This window comes from Balaenoptera borealis, assembly GCF_965194805.1.
Source record: "Balaenoptera borealis genome assembly, chromosome: 3".
In the NCBI taxonomy this organism is placed as follows: domain Eukaryota; kingdom Metazoa; phylum Chordata; class Mammalia; order Artiodactyla; family Balaenopteridae; genus Balaenoptera; species Balaenoptera borealis.
In genome coordinates, this window is record NC_138866.1 from 10,773,323 (window position 1) to 10,789,758 (window position 16,436).

General features: G+C 39.2%; 1 protein-coding gene across 8 annotated transcripts in view; it reads right to left on the bottom strand.

Annotated features, from left to right (window-relative positions):
* UNC79 (unc-79 homolog, NALCN channel complex subunit) overlaps positions 1-16,436 on the bottom strand; it is a 257,982-nt gene that overhangs the window by 22,702 nt on the left and 218,844 nt on the right. For all 8 annotated transcript variants that reach the window (XM_082384436.1, XM_082384433.1, XM_082384434.1 and 5 more), the window contains 4 exons: positions 10,300-10,377; positions 4,919-5,008; positions 2,625-2,800; positions 1,472-1,658 (listed from right to left, as the gene is read on the bottom strand). In XM_082384436.1, coding sequence (XP_082240562.1) covers positions 1,472-1,658; positions 2,625-2,800; positions 4,919-5,008; positions 10,300-10,377 — 531 coding nt within the window. The remainder of the gene's footprint in view (positions 1-1,471; positions 1,659-2,624; positions 2,801-4,918; positions 5,009-10,299; positions 10,378-16,436) is intronic.

Consider the following 16,436-nt stretch of genomic DNA (forward strand, 5'->3'; position numbering starts at 1 on the left):
TCATCACCTCCAAACAATCTGCTCTTCACTCAGTCAGTGGGAGTGCGCTTAGAGACCAAGCATCTTTTCAGAGAGAAGGCACCTTAGTTTGCAGAATAAATCTACCCACCCCTTTGCCCTTTAATGAAACTGATGTTCCTATCCCTACACTAGATTAGGAAGAACAATCATTCTACCATTTTAGGGTGTTTGCTCATCTGTAACATGGGGATAACAGTCCCCTCCTCAAAGAGTTGTAGTTAGGAGTAAATGAGGTGATATACATGAACGCACTGCCCAGCACTTAATAATTATACTACTACTAGTAGTGACAGCAGTAGCAGCAGCAGCAAAGATAGTATTCCTAACTAGTAGTACTGATAGTATTCCTAACTAGTAGTGAGTACTGATAGTATTCCTGACTAGTATAAGTGCTGATAGTATTCCTAACTTGTATAAGTATTGATAGTATTCCTAACTAGTAGTAAGTACTGATAGTATTCCTAACTAGTAATGAGTACTGATTGAGTAAGCACCTATAATGTCCCAGACACTGTGGTAAAGATTTTTTATAGATCACCTCCATAATTCTCAAACCATTTCATCTATTTTACAGATGAAAACCTGGAGCTCAGAGAGGTTAAGTAATTTTTTCAATGTCACAGAATTATAAAGTACCATCATTAGGAATCAAACACAGATTGGGTTGAAATATTAGGAACTGACTGCCTAATTCCTTTTGCAAACATCGTTCAGGTCATTTGGATGGGTGCTCTATTTGATTTCAGAATAAATTTATTGCAGGTCAGCTTGCCCTGGCCTAAATCCCAGCTGTTCCCAAACCCACCGTGACCTCCTAGAATCTGCCTAAGCTCTGTGAAGGGACCTTGGCTCCTCATAACTGATTAGTACCAGTGTGTCTAGTTTGCTTGTATAGGCTCACGATTGATGCTTGCCTTGGATTGACTTTATTCTCTTAAGCACATCATCTGTCTCTACAATTTATAAGTTCCTCTGTGTAAGTGATTCCAACATATACTTTAGTGAGTTCCCAACTGGCCTTATTTTCATTTTGTATCTTCATATATCTCTAGAGATTTAAGTTGAAAGGCAGTGCATAAAAAATTAGAGTGTAAATTTTCCTCCTCTTCATATTTGGTTCTAAAAACCGATCACAGAATTTTTATTATATTTCTATCCTTGCATTGCTCTTCATTATTTTGAGACAGAAATGCCTAGGAAGCTAACTCTTGCTTGCCTCCATAATTTATCTTCATAAAAGTAAACCGAAAAACAATTTAAGGGGAAGAAAAGGTAGGCTGGGAATTTGAACAACTTTAAATAAGGCATTAGCACAAAGTTGCTTTCCTAGCATCCACAGGAGGGCAAGTGATAAGATGCACTTTCTTCTCAGAAGAAACATAATTGGCTGATAAGGGTTTCCATTAGCAATTTTGATGCATATGGTTTTAATCTTGCAGAAATCACTTACCTTTGATTGCTCTGGAAATCCAATCAGGATAACAATAAGATGGTCTGCAATATGGGAACCTGCATCCAGAGGTATTGGCAGGCAGGGAAAGGAGGCATTTGGACACACTGCATTATGAGTGAGGGAACCCAGAAGCAGCCAGGACAGCAGCCGGATGTGAGAGACACACTCAATGAATTCTTTTGGTCTATTAGGGAGGAAGGAAGTGTTAGAGATGTTTTCGTGTTTTCGGTTTCGCTGGGAGCTTAACAAACGCTTACTGATGGAGGGGTTTAAAAGTGTGGTCTTGTAGGCAGTTACATGAAGTAAAACACCAAAGCAACAAAGTGAGAACAAAATGATAAATCTGTTTTTCTTGTTTTGCACTCTAATCCTGGATCTTAGCTTCTTGAGCAAAGAGCAGCCTTTGGCGACACAGGATTAAACATCATTCTTCCACAAACCTGGCTGCCATTCTGACTAGCTTCTCTTTCTAAACTCTTTCCTTTCTTCTCATTAGAAAGTTCTCGGATATCCCCACCAGAAGGGAAGGAATAGAAGAGGAGATAAAATACACAGCCACCCACATTCCTGTTCTCCAGTAATTTTCTCCCCCTGCCCCCCTTACACCCCACTCCAAACCTTTCCTCTAGCCGGGAAGCTGCCCATGCAAGATGGCAGGTCAAGCCTGCTCCAGGGTCCCAAGTAAACTAGCCCACGGGCACCTCTCTCTTCGCAGCCTCCCTTACGGGCAGGGTCAGGGGCTCACACCTCCTTGAACTCTATTTCATCTCTGATGTAGATTCTGTTCAAGCTATAATCTAAGCTCCCTGAAGGCAGAAGCTATGTAAGTGCACAAATAAATACCTATCAATTTACTTAACTAGTGGAAATTAAGAGTTAAAGTGATAGTTCTAAGCTCCAAGTTTTCATCATCCATCAGGATGACGGAGGTCTTTGTAGCAAGGCAACTTTTGTCAGCATGTCATGAAGTACTCGTGTTCAAAAAGGCTGCCGGGTCAGCAAATAAGTATGGAAATTGGTCTCAATTCCCATCTCCCTAACCAATCATATTCTATTCTCATAGATCTTCAATGCATTCAGTAGCTCTTACTGAGCCCCAGGACACTCAGGGGTGTTTCCTGCCTCGTGGCCCGAATAATAAGGGTCTTACCCTTGTTGCATTGCAGAAGGGGGATGATAGAGCCAAGGCAGATAGCGAATCACAGCTTTGTTATCTCTGTGGTTGCCCCGTGAGATTTCCATGGCTGCAATCTGAGCCAGCCCAACTTTGAGATGGCCACCAAAGGTATCTTCATGCAGAGGCTGGGAACATGTCTTCATGTGGCTCTACAAAACCAAGTGGTATTTTGTGACTTTGGCAGAGTAACTGGGGATGTTCCAGGGCACTCTTTAAGAAGATCAGGTTGTCATTTCCACACCTTCTATCACCACGCCCAAGCATACAACCCATTTAAACTTCTTCAGGGGCTTCCCATTGTTCTTAGGATAAAGGGGAAAAAAATTCCTTAGCATGGCCTAAACAACCTGGAATGATCTAGATACTGCAGATTTCTGCATCTTACCCCTTCATCCTTGTGGTCCAGCTACATTGGCTCTCCATGTTCCCTTCCATCACTGGCCTTTGCTTATGTTGTTCTCTCTGCCTGAAATACTGTTTCTGCCTCTCTTCGCCTAATTAACCCTATTCATTGTTCAGATTTTAGCTCAACTGTCACCCCCTCCAGGAAGCCTTCCCTGACCTACTCTAGGAGCCTTCCTAACCTCCCTGGTAGGTCATATCACCCTATTAGAAGCTCTCATGCTGCTGTCTACCTCTTCTTCATAGCAATTGTGAAAGTCACAATTTCACTTTAGTTTGTATGAAATTTTCATTAAAATTAGCCATCGCTGCCAGACTATAAATGAGGGCAGCCACTGTGTCTGTTTTTGCTGATCATCACATCCTTAAATGCCTAGAACAGTGTCAGGCATGTTATTGGTGCTCAATACATACTAGTTGAATTAATTCAGAAAAATTTCGTTGCTCAGTGTGGCTTAGTGGAAAGAGCACTGAACTGGGAGTTGAGACCTAGGTTCTAGACCCAGTTCTGTCCTAACAGTCACATGGCCTTAGCTAAGCCACTTGCCACTTGACCTTTCTGATCTGTTTCCTAATATGTAAAATCAGAGGGTTGGATTATGTCTACAGTCCCTAACCTTTTGGTCATCATGGATCCTTCTTATTATTTTTCTCTGTATTTTGGAAGTGGATAAAATTATTTAGGTAATATTGTTTCCTCTTCAGACATCAAAGTGGTTTCAGCATAAGCGACCAGATTCAGCAATCAGTAACACGTGCGTGAGCAAACGCTAGGGGAGCTTACTCAGAAATGACTGGATTTGGATATTGTGAGAAATCATCAATTTAAATTTTGATTCTACTCTCCACAGAGTATTTGCAAGTCTATCCCTATCCCAAGAAACACTTGGATCATCTGAGCAGAGTCTGGAAACTGAGTTGGGTGCTGAAGGGACCGTAGCTTTAGCTGATGAACTTCTGGGACGACTAGATCCTATTTATCAAAAAGCCACATTTAGTGCTGGGCTGCAATCTGGCTGCTCATCGGGCCATGTCTGGCTCCTCTTCCGCTCTTTGTCCGGGGCCTTCCTCAAATCTCTCGGACTATCAATCTTTTAGCTCCCTAGTCTTCTCGCGGCAGGGAAGTTGACTTGCATCAGCAATTCATTCCACCCTGCAAAGCAATCAACATCCTCAACAACCTCACTGGGATTTTATCCATATGCAAATTAAATGTTGTTCTGTCTTTAATTATCTTCTGGAAGGAGATAGCTTTAATGCAGATAAAAACCATAAACAACTTATGTTTGCATAATGATACACATTTCATACAAACTAAAGTTTACAAAAGTGTCTTCACATGCATTGTTTCACACCAAATCTTGGAACGGGAAGCAAAGGTAGGTTGATTTAGGTGGGTTTATTAGACTTCCTTTGCTAATGAGGAAACTGAGGCTCAGGGTAGTTAAATGGGTGGCACAGTGAAAAGAGAATGGATTGGGGGTCACTACAGTCTTAGGTCACCCCTGTCTCCACCACTTAGCAGTAGCGTGATCTTGAGCAAATGACTGCACCACCTTAGGCCTCAGTGTCTACATTGGTAAAATGGGAATATTTTACAATAGGGGTGTTGCGAGAATTGAATAAATGGCAAAAGTAAAGGTATGCACAGAACTGGAGCCGCCATGGAAATATCCTTTCCTTTCTTCACTCCCTCTTCACAGAGGCGGAACTCGGTTCTTCAGAATCCTAGGACGTGGGCTCATTCAACAGTGCCACCACGGCCTCTCCAGGTAATGATACATTTCCATCCAGTCTGCTTAATTCCCTAAAAATGCCTCTCCGCCTCGCTGACCTGAGGGATGAGGGGACGCAGGCCCTCTTACCTTCAGTTTGGTCAGCATGTGCATGTCTGCCATGAAGTCCAGCACGTCGCTGATGTACTGTCGCACGCACTCCATCGCCGCCGTCCCGCACTGAAACGCACAGGACACGGAGGGGCGCGCGCTCTGAGTCACGGCCTGCGCTTTTGCCCTGACTGCAATGATTGTCTCGCTCTGGTTTCACGCTGTTTACTAATGAGTTGTTTCATTTTCTGGATTTCTGACTCACTTCGTTACTCTCAGCCATAACCTGTGATTGTCAGCCCCAACTTTGGACAAAAATTAATAAAAAGGTTTGTGGTGGAGAGCAAAGAAATGGGATGGCCTAGGGAAGGCAAGGTTTACAGGCTTTTTTCCACTGGGTCATTGAACTGATTTTGTTTGCTTGTTTTTAAACTGGGTGGTATATAAAGATTTAGCCTATGTAAAAGTCATTAGTATCAGTCTTCATGACATGAATCACCCCAAAACAACAGTAACACTTTATCCCTCCAGGGAGTCTTAGACACACAAAAATATGTACCACCAAATTCTACCACCATAGTCTTAGATGTCTTTATCTATCAAAAAAAAAAAAAGACATAAACAAATATCATGTTTGTTGAAAGAGTCAAAAATTCTTATATTCAAGCACTTACAACTTCTTAGACATAGTAGGTACACTATTAAATAGAAAAATTTATCATTGTTGAATTCTTGCTAGGGATAATTAAAGAAACAAAATGGTCATCTTCCCCCCATACTAGCAGTGTGTTTGAGAAGTTTTAAAGGAAAAAAAAGCATACTTGTGTTTCAGGTTATTAAATGGAATAAACCTGCTCTCTCAGGGCAATGCAGTGAATTTAGGATTATAAACAAAGAAAAGGAAAATGGACAGACAGGCTGCTACATCAAAGCTGTATGAGAGAACCCATACATAAGACTGGATATAATGTGGATCAAAAGCAGGCCCTCTTTGAAGCCATCTGAATACTATGCTAAGGCCTTTCTTAGCTTTCTTTAGGAAAATCTGGAACATTATATACTTAACTAGCTCACCCAGTGGCTCTCATTTTCCCATATTCATGTAAATCTGCACAGCACTGAACTATATCACCTTCTATCTCTTCTAGAATGTTACGCCTGTCAGTTCCTCTGACAGGATAACAAACAGTAAAATAAGGTCATTGGCAGTTCTGTCAAGAGTGTTTTCCAAGCATTTCATATGTTTTAAGGTTTTCTTCTTTTAATTTAAATCAAGTGAAGGAATTATAAAAGGTTATTGAGCTCCTGCTTTGGGAATATTAGTCCCTTAGTGCAAGAAAGGATTTCCCCCCCAGTTTATTCCATTTTCTCTGACCTTTCACATGTCATGCAAATAAGAGCATATACTCTGCTCCTGAATTTCTTGAAAGGGATTTGTTTCTTTCATAGGCAATACTTTATACCATTTCAACTAGGCAAATGTCACAGAAAATAATTACTTGGAGCATTATTCAATATTTGTCTTTTACCTTTGAATTTCAAAAAATGAGAGGAAAGAATTTACTATTACCAGTTACTTTTGCTCTAGAGACAGTAACTACATCTAATAAAAGCCTTAAAATACACTTTCTAGTCAGGATAACTTCAGTGAGCCATCTACACTTATAAAACAAAGCATATAATTTCCAATCGCCCCCCTTTTTTCTTTTACTTTGCAAAACGTAAGTATAACCTTAGTGTGTTATTTTAAAAAACCAAAAAACATAAAGAGTCTAGCTCAACTTGTTGCAAAAGACTTATGTTTATTTCAGTGGGAAAAACTGATGATAAAGGAGTTGAAAACATACTCTAATCTCAAAAACATGAATTGAAGTGAGCCATATCCAATTCTTTCTCAAAACTTGTATCTGATTTTAAAGTTACATTTCTTACATTATAAAGATAACACGTGTTCGATGTAGAAACCTTGAAAAATATAAATTAATAAAAAGAAAAATCACCATAATCCTAATTCCTGCTCTCCAACTCTGAGACAGCCACTGTTAATATTTCCAAATATTTTTAATGCATATAATACACACACATATATAATTTTTTATAAGATTGAGATAATTTTTTTCCAACCTGCTTTTTAATTAAATTCATCATAAGCATTTTCCAATTAATTAAATATTCTTTGAAAATTTGATTTGGTCCACATAATAGTCTATCTTATAGATGTACTTTATTTTATTTAAATAATACCCTAATGTTGCACATTAATTTTGTTTCCATATTTTTGCTATTTTAAATGCTACTTTAATAAATATACTTGTAGATAATTCTTTATGTGCTTGTAGATAATTCTATATTTAATTACTTTCTCAAACATATTCCTAGAAGTAGATTGTCAACTCTTTTTCAGCAAAACTGACTATCACCAGTAGCTTATAAGAATGCTTGTTTCACTTCATCATCAGTAAGTTTCTTTGTTAAGAAAAGCCTGCTGATTTGCTAGCTGATTTTAATTTTTATATTTTTAAATTTTTATATTTTATATTAATTTACAGCTCACTGATTGCTAGTGAGGGTAAAAGGCTTATTTTGAATGGCTTATTGGTCATTGGAAAGGGTTCTATATGTAGAGCTATAACTGTTGCTATTTTGTTGTTTTGGAATATTTGTCTTTTGCTGATTTCAATAAACCTTTATGTACTAGGGATATTATCTTTTAGCTATCGCATAAGTAGCATATATTGAGTTTTAGAGAATTAAATAAGGAAACCAGTGAGTGCTGGGCAGAGACTGGCTAGCTACTCACAGAACCATTTTTCTTCTTCCCTAGGATGCACTAGACCACATTTCCCATCCTCCTTTGCAGTCGGGTGTGGCAGAGTGACTGAGTTCTAGCCAATGGAACGTGAGTAGGAGGAATGTACACCACCTTTAGACCTGGCCCATGAAAACCTTCCATGTACCATATTCCCTTCTCTTTCCCCAACCACCAGCTGATTGCAGAGGACTGCACGTGACAGAAGAAACCTGATCCGCAAATGCTCATGTGGAAGTCCTCCTCCCTTTGTTAATCAGGACACCTGTTTAAACTTCACTTGAGCAAACAATAAACTTTTTTGGAGCTAAGTTGCTAAGAACTGGAATTTTATCTCATAGCATCTTGCATTACCCCAACTATTGTCAAGAACCTTTAAAAAAACCCAGAATCTATTAATCTACTCCTAGAAACCTATTATAAAGAAATAGTCTAAAATATGAACAAAGATTTAAGCACAAAGATGTTTATCACACATTAGTTACAATTGCAGAATATTGAAAATAATGAAACTATCCAACAATAAGTAGTGTTTGTTAATAGTATTTTTTTTACTTTTAGTTGTATTTTATTTTTTTATTGACATATGTTTGACATATAATGATGTAAATTTAAGGTGTATAACATGTTAATTTGATGCATTTATATATTGTAATATGACTGCCATCATAACGCTAATTAGTACCTATATCACATTATGTAATTATCCTTTCTTTTTGGTAGGAACAATTAAGTTTTAGTCTCTTAGCAAGTTTGATTATTATAATACAATATTGTTGTCTATATTCACTGACCTGTGCATTACATCTCTAGGACTTTTTTACTGCTCATTGTAAGTCTGTACCCTTAAACATCACCTGTCCTGTCCCCCTACCTCCATTAATATTATTTTTAATAGTTAATGTTTACTCAGCACTTACTATATATTTAGCACCATGCTAATGTGCTTTACATGCATTATCTCATTCAATCCTCAACCTAGACCATAGGCCCTATTATATCCCAGTCTACAGATAATACAAATCAAAGCATCATGGGTTAAATAACCTTCCCGATCACACAGCTAGTAAATGTCAGGCCTCAAACTCAGGTGTGAATCAAAACCCATATTGTTAACCACTATTATATGGTGCAGTCACATGAGGTAATGCCACTTTGGGGAAAATGCTTATGACATATGAAGCCAAAGCTGCATCTATATTACAGTTCGATTATGTTTAAAAATATACATAGAAAAAGAAGAAAGAAAATATATTAATATGTTAGCAGTAAAATTATCTCTGGGTTGAATGACTGTTATTCTTCCTCTCTCATAATATTTCTCCACATCAAAAAAAAAAAAAAAATGAAGTAATGTTTAGTGTGCTGTGGATAAAACTGGTATACTTATAAATGTAAATGAATAAAACCTTCTTGGAAAGCAACATGGGAATATGTATTGTGAAGATGTTCCTGCCCAGTGACTAAGGAATTTATCCCAAGGCTATCATTCAAAATAAACATGAAGAGGATCTTTGTGTATATGCTATATACTATGCTATGCTATACAAACAAAGAAACTAGAAAGCATATAGATTTCCAACAATATGGGAATAAGCAAATTAGGATACTGAATAGATCAAAACATGTAAAAATTTTCTAAAACAATAGGGTTCTTATTTTAGGGCAGAAGGGTTATAAGTCATCTTTTTTCCTTATTAAAATTTTTCTCGGACTTCCCTGGTGGTGCAGTAGTTAAGAATCCTCCTGCCAATGCAGGGGACACGGGTTCGAGCCCTGATCCGGGAGGATCCCACATGCCGCGGAGCAACTAAGCCGGCGAGCCACAACTACTGAGCCCACGTGCCACAACTACTGAAGCCCGTGCGCCTAGGACCCGTTCTCTGCAACAAGAGAAGCCACCGCAATGAGAAGCCCGTGCGCTGCAACGAAGAGTAGCCCCCGCCCGCCGCAACTAGAGAAAGCCCACGCGCAGCAACGAAGACCCAACGCAGCCAAAAATAAATACATAAATACGTAAACAAATAAACTAAAAAAAATTTTTTTCTCTACTGAAAATTTAAATAAATTTTTTCCATTAATAATTTATATCTCTAAGGTTTCTCAGTTTGTTGCAATAACCTTGCTATCAATAAGTTATTGTGGTTTCTCATATTCAATCCTATCTATAAGAATCTTAACATATTTCACCAAATAGTTCACTAGTTGATGATAATAAAAGTTTTTTCAATTTTCAGAGGAAATATTATAAAGGAAAACAAGGTATTAAATGCTTATTTCTTTCTGGCAGTAGTTAAATCAAATTGGTTAACAGAAGCCAGTGTAAGAAAATTGATTCTGGAAAAATTGAACTTTAATCAAATCTATTCTGTATGCCTGGTAATTTCTTCCCTCTCCTTAACTGGCTGCTTCAATTTTATTCATGTTTCCTGGAATTAAAAGTTTCCAGGGGCAGAGATTAATTCAAATTTTCACCAGTGCTCTTTCAAACAAGATACTAATGATTTCAATTTTACAGTGAACCAGGACACAGGCCCAAAAATACCTCTTGGCTAAATGAGGAAATGAGGAGTAACAGAAAATGTGGATAATTAATTCGGTCAGGACTTACTCCAGGTAGAGAGGCGATCATCTGCTTGCTCAGGATTGTTGATTCAGCTAGTTTGGTTCCAGCATCTGCACAAATAAACTAATAAGAAATTGAAAGGATAATTATTTTTAAGAGCATTTGGACAGTAATAAGTAATTTGTAATTTTATTAACTTGGCTTAAATTCATTAGCGTTTACTTTGGTGACAATCTGCCCTAGATATATGGGACTTGCTAGTCATGAAAGTTCATTCCTACCAGAAATTCAGAATCATAGTACTGGGACTAACACACAGATTCTCACTTTAACCAGACAGTAGTTCAGTGGCACTGAAATGCCACATTCAATCAAGGAAGAAAGGAAAGATTTCAGCATTGTCAGATTTATTCTGAAGTCATGCTATTTATTCTTCAGCACTTTTTGACAGTTCCTGAATTTTCATAGATTTTTCCGGACTTCGATCATTATACCATACATTTAGAATGAGAACAAAGAAACAGTCAACTTCAGAGTGAGGACTGTACCTGTTTCTTCCCCTCCGAGGCCCCTCAGTATCTGGTCTTTCTCTTCCCACTTCATTCACGCCTATCCTCTGTGCTGATAATGACCCCCGCTCCCGCTCTGTGTCCCCACAGGACTTTCCACACATTTCCATTGGAACAGTCATCACATCAGGTTGCAATGATCTACAAGTCTATTTCTCAACCGGCTACAAGCTCTTCGAGACCACAGATTTGATGCAGCTCACTCCCGGCGCTAGCTTCATGCCTGACATCTCGGAGGGGCTCAGCAAGAGTTTGTGAAATGAGATGATTAATCAGGTATGACTCGAGATCATGGTGAGGATGGATTTGTCAGCTTACAACTTAATTTGCTTCATTACAGATTTTTACAGGTGTTTCCCACTTAATGCAATGCCCAACTATTTATTAATGGTTTTAGGGGAAAAGTTAAACATGAAGTCTGTAGAGTTTGCTATGAGCAGCTAGTTCCTGGTTAGTTTCTCTTTCCTGGCCTCTGGCCCCAGTGAATTGAGGATCCAAAGCTGCTGCTCTCCAGAGCTCAGAGGTTCTGAAAGAAGCTTTGACCCTGACAGCTCTTCCTTCTAATTCATTTCACTCTCATCCTGGAAGAGCATGGTAAATTTAGGTAGGTCAGCCAGGCAGGCATGGTCCCCGTCAAACTGAGGAGAAGCAGTACGGATCGGGGTAGTAGAAAAAGTCTCAAGGAGGACGAGGAACAAAACCCAGCATGTTGTCAGGTTAGCCAGAGATCGGAATCCAAGCGTTATTAACAGGCAGCAGATTTGGGCCAATAAGGTGAAGCTCTAACCTCAGAAGACTTTCTGAGGGTCAGGGGCCTGTAGACTTCTCATCTGGGGCCATGAGCTGGTTTTCAAGTGTGGGAGAGGTGGTCCTCCCTGAAAGGTATTTCGGGACAGGTAACCGAGCTGGAGCTGAGACGACAGCAAGCAGAGCTGTCCCTGAAAGCCGCATGGCGGGAGGGGACACAAATCTCCAGGCTCACATTCTATCCTCTCCATTTGCCTCACAGACAGTTAGAGAAAGCTGAAGAATCTATTTGGCTATTAACTCTGAAGACCAGCTAGTAACATCTAGGGAACACCAAAAATTTTCTACTATTTTATTCCAGAATGCTTATGTCTGCTCTCCTAACTTGGACTTATTTCTAATAAGAAAAAGTAAATAAATGAGGATAAATAATAATAATGGAGCCTATAACCTTGGCAAACCTCTAAGTAAAAAAGGAAAATATTTGAGGGACTTCTCTGGTGGGCCAGTGGTTACGACTCCACACTTCCACTGAAGGGGGCACGGGTTTGATCCTTGGTGGGGGAACTAGGCTCCCACAAGCCGCGCAGCGCGGCCAAAAAATGTAAAAAAAAAGTAAAATATTTGATAGAGGTACATAGTGAAAAGAAGGAACACTCCCAACCTCCTGGCAGATACTGCATGTTTTCCCATAAAATGTATTTTCAAAAGCTATCAGAGTCTGCCATCTAAGACAAACGACTTATAAATAAGTTCCAAAACGTCCGTCAGGACTCCAACATTTTAATTAATTTCTTTACAGCAGAACCAAGAGACTGCACAGCTAAGAGAGGCCAAAAGAAAAGAGCGAGATACATCTAAGTGTGAGTGAAGCGGGTAGGAGTCCTCTGCAGTATCCTATGTAAGGATGGTGCAGACCCTGACCCCTAAAGTATGCTTGCAAGCCTGGCTGTGCCCCTAAGGGCAAGAGAAAATTTGTGAAGAAGCAAAACTTCAAGTGTCTGTATCTCCCTCAGCAGAAGCCTTTCTCTCTCACCAAACTCAGCAAAGTGAAATGAGTAGCAAAACGTAAGCAGGTTGTCAGCCATGTGGTGTTAAGATTTGAGGCCAAATTCAAACGTCCGATCTGCGAGAGCTAATAGATAACTTCAGAAGTCAGAATTAATTTTTTAAAAAATCACTCTAAAAGTTATAGAGGTGTCCCAGGGAGTCTGGTGTACTAAAAGGCATAAAAGTACATAAACCTCTAAAATCATCTACTATTTTTTATCAATGTCTTTTCCTCCAGCATAATTTTACATAATATGTATGACTAAAACCTTAATAAACCTTTCTGTCTTCATTTTATATAGCTGCCAACTGAAAAACTCCATTATTATTTTATAGAGTTGCTCCAGATATAAAGATATAACAAAATCAGAGGGAAAAAGAATGATGGCTATAGAAGGAAGAATTCTGTACTTTTAGATAGAAATAAATATGCCACTGAAATAGGTACTCCCGCATGAATACAAAAGAAACGCAATACCCATTATGTGTCATTACTAAAATCATTATCAAAATGACACTCAAAATAGGATCGCCACCTCTCATCCCAGAGAGTGATCAGATTATTACTAACGGAACAAATATTAATTACCCCACATCAATAGTATCTGGGAATTAAAAACAACAGCCGTAACTCTGCCGTTTCTTTGTCCTCCAGCCCACAACTAAACTATCTTTAAAAGAAAACCTATCACCCACATGATTTCACACAGCTTGAATATGCAGGTATATCCCGCACAGTGGGAGTGCTACATGCAACTTAGCAGAATGTCTACTCTTGACACATAATAGGAGCTGAGGAAATTCTTCTGGATTTGAGCCTATATAGATTTTATGGTAGCTTTCAATGAGTTATCACTCTATTATGAAAACTCTAATCCATCTTGAGAACGATAATAATAGCTTATTACACATAAAATATCTACAGCATGCCAGCAGAAGAGAAAATGTTATAAGTGAAAGCAAAAATGTCAACAGATCTGAATTAAAACAAGATAGGGCATCTGTCCAAAGTATAAAAGGAGAACTACACCCTGATGGTCAACAATAGTAGATTCTGAAGAATACATATATTTTTTTCTATTTGGAAAATTCTTTCCTGTCTCCATGCCTCTTTTTCCTTTTTTAAAAAATCCACTTGAACATTTAAGGCCACTTGATTGTATATGTAAGTTAAAACAAATAACAGGAGTGATGGCTGAACAACCATAATATAGCAGACTGGGAGATACCCCACAGTGCCAGGCCTCCAGGAAGAAGTTCTAGAAATTGAAAACCAGATTGGTACCTGTCACTGCCTTGAAATGTTTAGAACTTGAATGACCCTGCATCCCTTGGGCAAGTGTTCCATTGTCCTTTAAAGGAACACTCTTACTGCCAGAATATTTGGTAAACAACAAAAGTATGGTTTACCCATGAAAAGAATTATAAACAGCATCTCATATCTGTGAACTCATCTATCTACTAAGTTATTAATTAGAGAAGTACAGTAGTAGAGGGAATATCCTAGTGGTTCCCTGTGGGGTGAAAGAACGAATGGTAAATCCAAGGTCTGAGCAACTGACTCTCTTCTCGCTAATGGGGCTAGTGTCGCTCAGGACGGATCACCAGGGGACTTTTTTTTTGTTTTTTACTTCTAAGCTTTAAGAAATTTATCTTTTTTAAAATTTTATACTGGAGTGTAGTTGATTAACAATGTTGTGTTAGTTTCAGGTGTACAGCAAAGTGATTCAGTTATACATATACATGTAGCTATTCTTTTTCAAATGCTTTTCCCATTTAGGTTGTTACATAATATTGAGTAGAGTTCCCTGTGCTAGACAGTAGGTCCTTGTTTTGGTTATCCATTTTAAATATAGCAGTGTGTACCTGTCAGTCCCAAACTCCCAATCTATCCCTCCCTCTCACCCTTCCCACCAGGGGACTTTTTCCTTCCAGTTGTTACTTTCTTTTCTTTTTCCAAGTTGCATCTTCAGTTAAACAGAGCCGCCTCCAGTGTCCTGAGATGACGGTCATGATATCCAAGAAGGAAGTCGCTGTCTGCCCCAGACACATTGTCTGTTCATATTGTGAATCTGGTCTTCCAGGTACCAGGAACTGACACTGCCCACCAGAAAAGGGGAAAGCTTCTCTCTGACTCCATGCTAGATTCTCTGGTTTAAGAGAAACTACCAGAGAACAGGCTACCACTTCTGCTACCCGCTTGAACATTTGTCAAGGGCAAGAGAAAAAGGAACGGGGAAACCCTGCAGAAAGATACACCGCTTTCTGTAGAGAGACAAAAGATGCTTCTCCCTCATCCCGTGAGTGGCCCCGTGGCAGACTTTTCTCCACGACTTAGCCAGGAAGCACAGCGGGGAAAAGGGAACTACTTTTGTTTTTTTTAAGGTATGCCTCACTTTTATTTCTCTCAGTAATTTTTTCATTACTGGTTTATTCTGAGTTTATGGAACAAGGATATGTTACATCAAAATGGCATGGTGTTTAATAGTTTTTGTTGGAGAAGGTCGAAATATTACTCACTAGGTTGTTCCTCATGGGCATGATCTCAAAATGTCCCCCGGATATCTCTTTGATCTAAATAATTTTACAATTTGATTTTTAAATTTAACTTAATGACTCAATGACAAATACATATTTGTTTTTAAAGATGAAAATGTTATACATTTGAAATGGCATGAGAGAATCCAAAATATACAGAAGAATTTACTTTTTTGTCTTCTTTCTTCCTAAAGCTAATTTGTGTTTGTTATTTATTCACCTAGCTGTGATGCAATAATCACTGTTTTCATGGTCTCCTTAAGCACTGAGCAATTTAAACTGTCAGTGTTCTTTCACTGTCTTGTGACAAGTGCTTATTACAGCCAGCTAATGTACTTCAGAGAAAAACCCGCCCCCAGCTGCAGTCACAAAGTGGGGTGCTAGAACCCAAGAAGATCAACCACACAGACCTGCTCTGCTCAAGACTGAGGGCAATCAAGGGACCAGCCTCCGATGCCCGCAGGAAAGTACCTTCAGGGCCTGGAAACTGAGGTTGTTTTGAGGTGGCATGTCCCCAATCTAAACGCTATCAGAAGCAAGTGACTTCCAGACACTGTCAACCTGCTGGCCTTAACTCTCTCATGGGCTACTTCACCAAGCCTAGTTCACCTGCCCTCTCCTCGAAACCAGTGTTGATCTTATTAACCTTTATGGTCAGTTGCATCAAAGTTACTTGTACTCAAAAGTGGTGTTGCTGCTGATGTGTGAAGAGGTAGGACTGGCCAGTGGCAATCCACTGGAAGAGAGTCAATCTGTCTCTTCTTAGGAACACAGATATTTCCTGGCTATGCTTTGCTTCTGTCTCCCTCTTGGGCTGTCCAGCATCTTGGTACAATGGGAGCCATTTCACTCTGACTATATCATGCCCAACATCCACTGCCATCATTTTCCAGCAGTCACTCCTCTCAGAAAGCATCATTGTGCCTGGGGAAAGTATACCAACTTTTTATTAAATCTCAAGCCTTTGAGAAAAACTCTGTTCTGTTCCCAAGGATTACTAGTATAAGGTGGGGGAAGATGGGGACCAGTTAGTGGATATTAAATGGTTAATGACAAGGGTATTCATCCTCTTCTCCCAGGTAAACCCCCGAACTTCTGCACGCCCTTCAAAAACATACAATCCCTTTTCTACACCACTCCCCTACTCAGTACACACCTCTGCTACCGTACCCATTACACTGCGCTGGGAATTTTTGTTTCGATGTCAGCTACTCCTATCAGACAGGAAACTCCTGGGAGGAAGGGGCCATGACTTATTCATCTCTGTTTCCCCAGCAC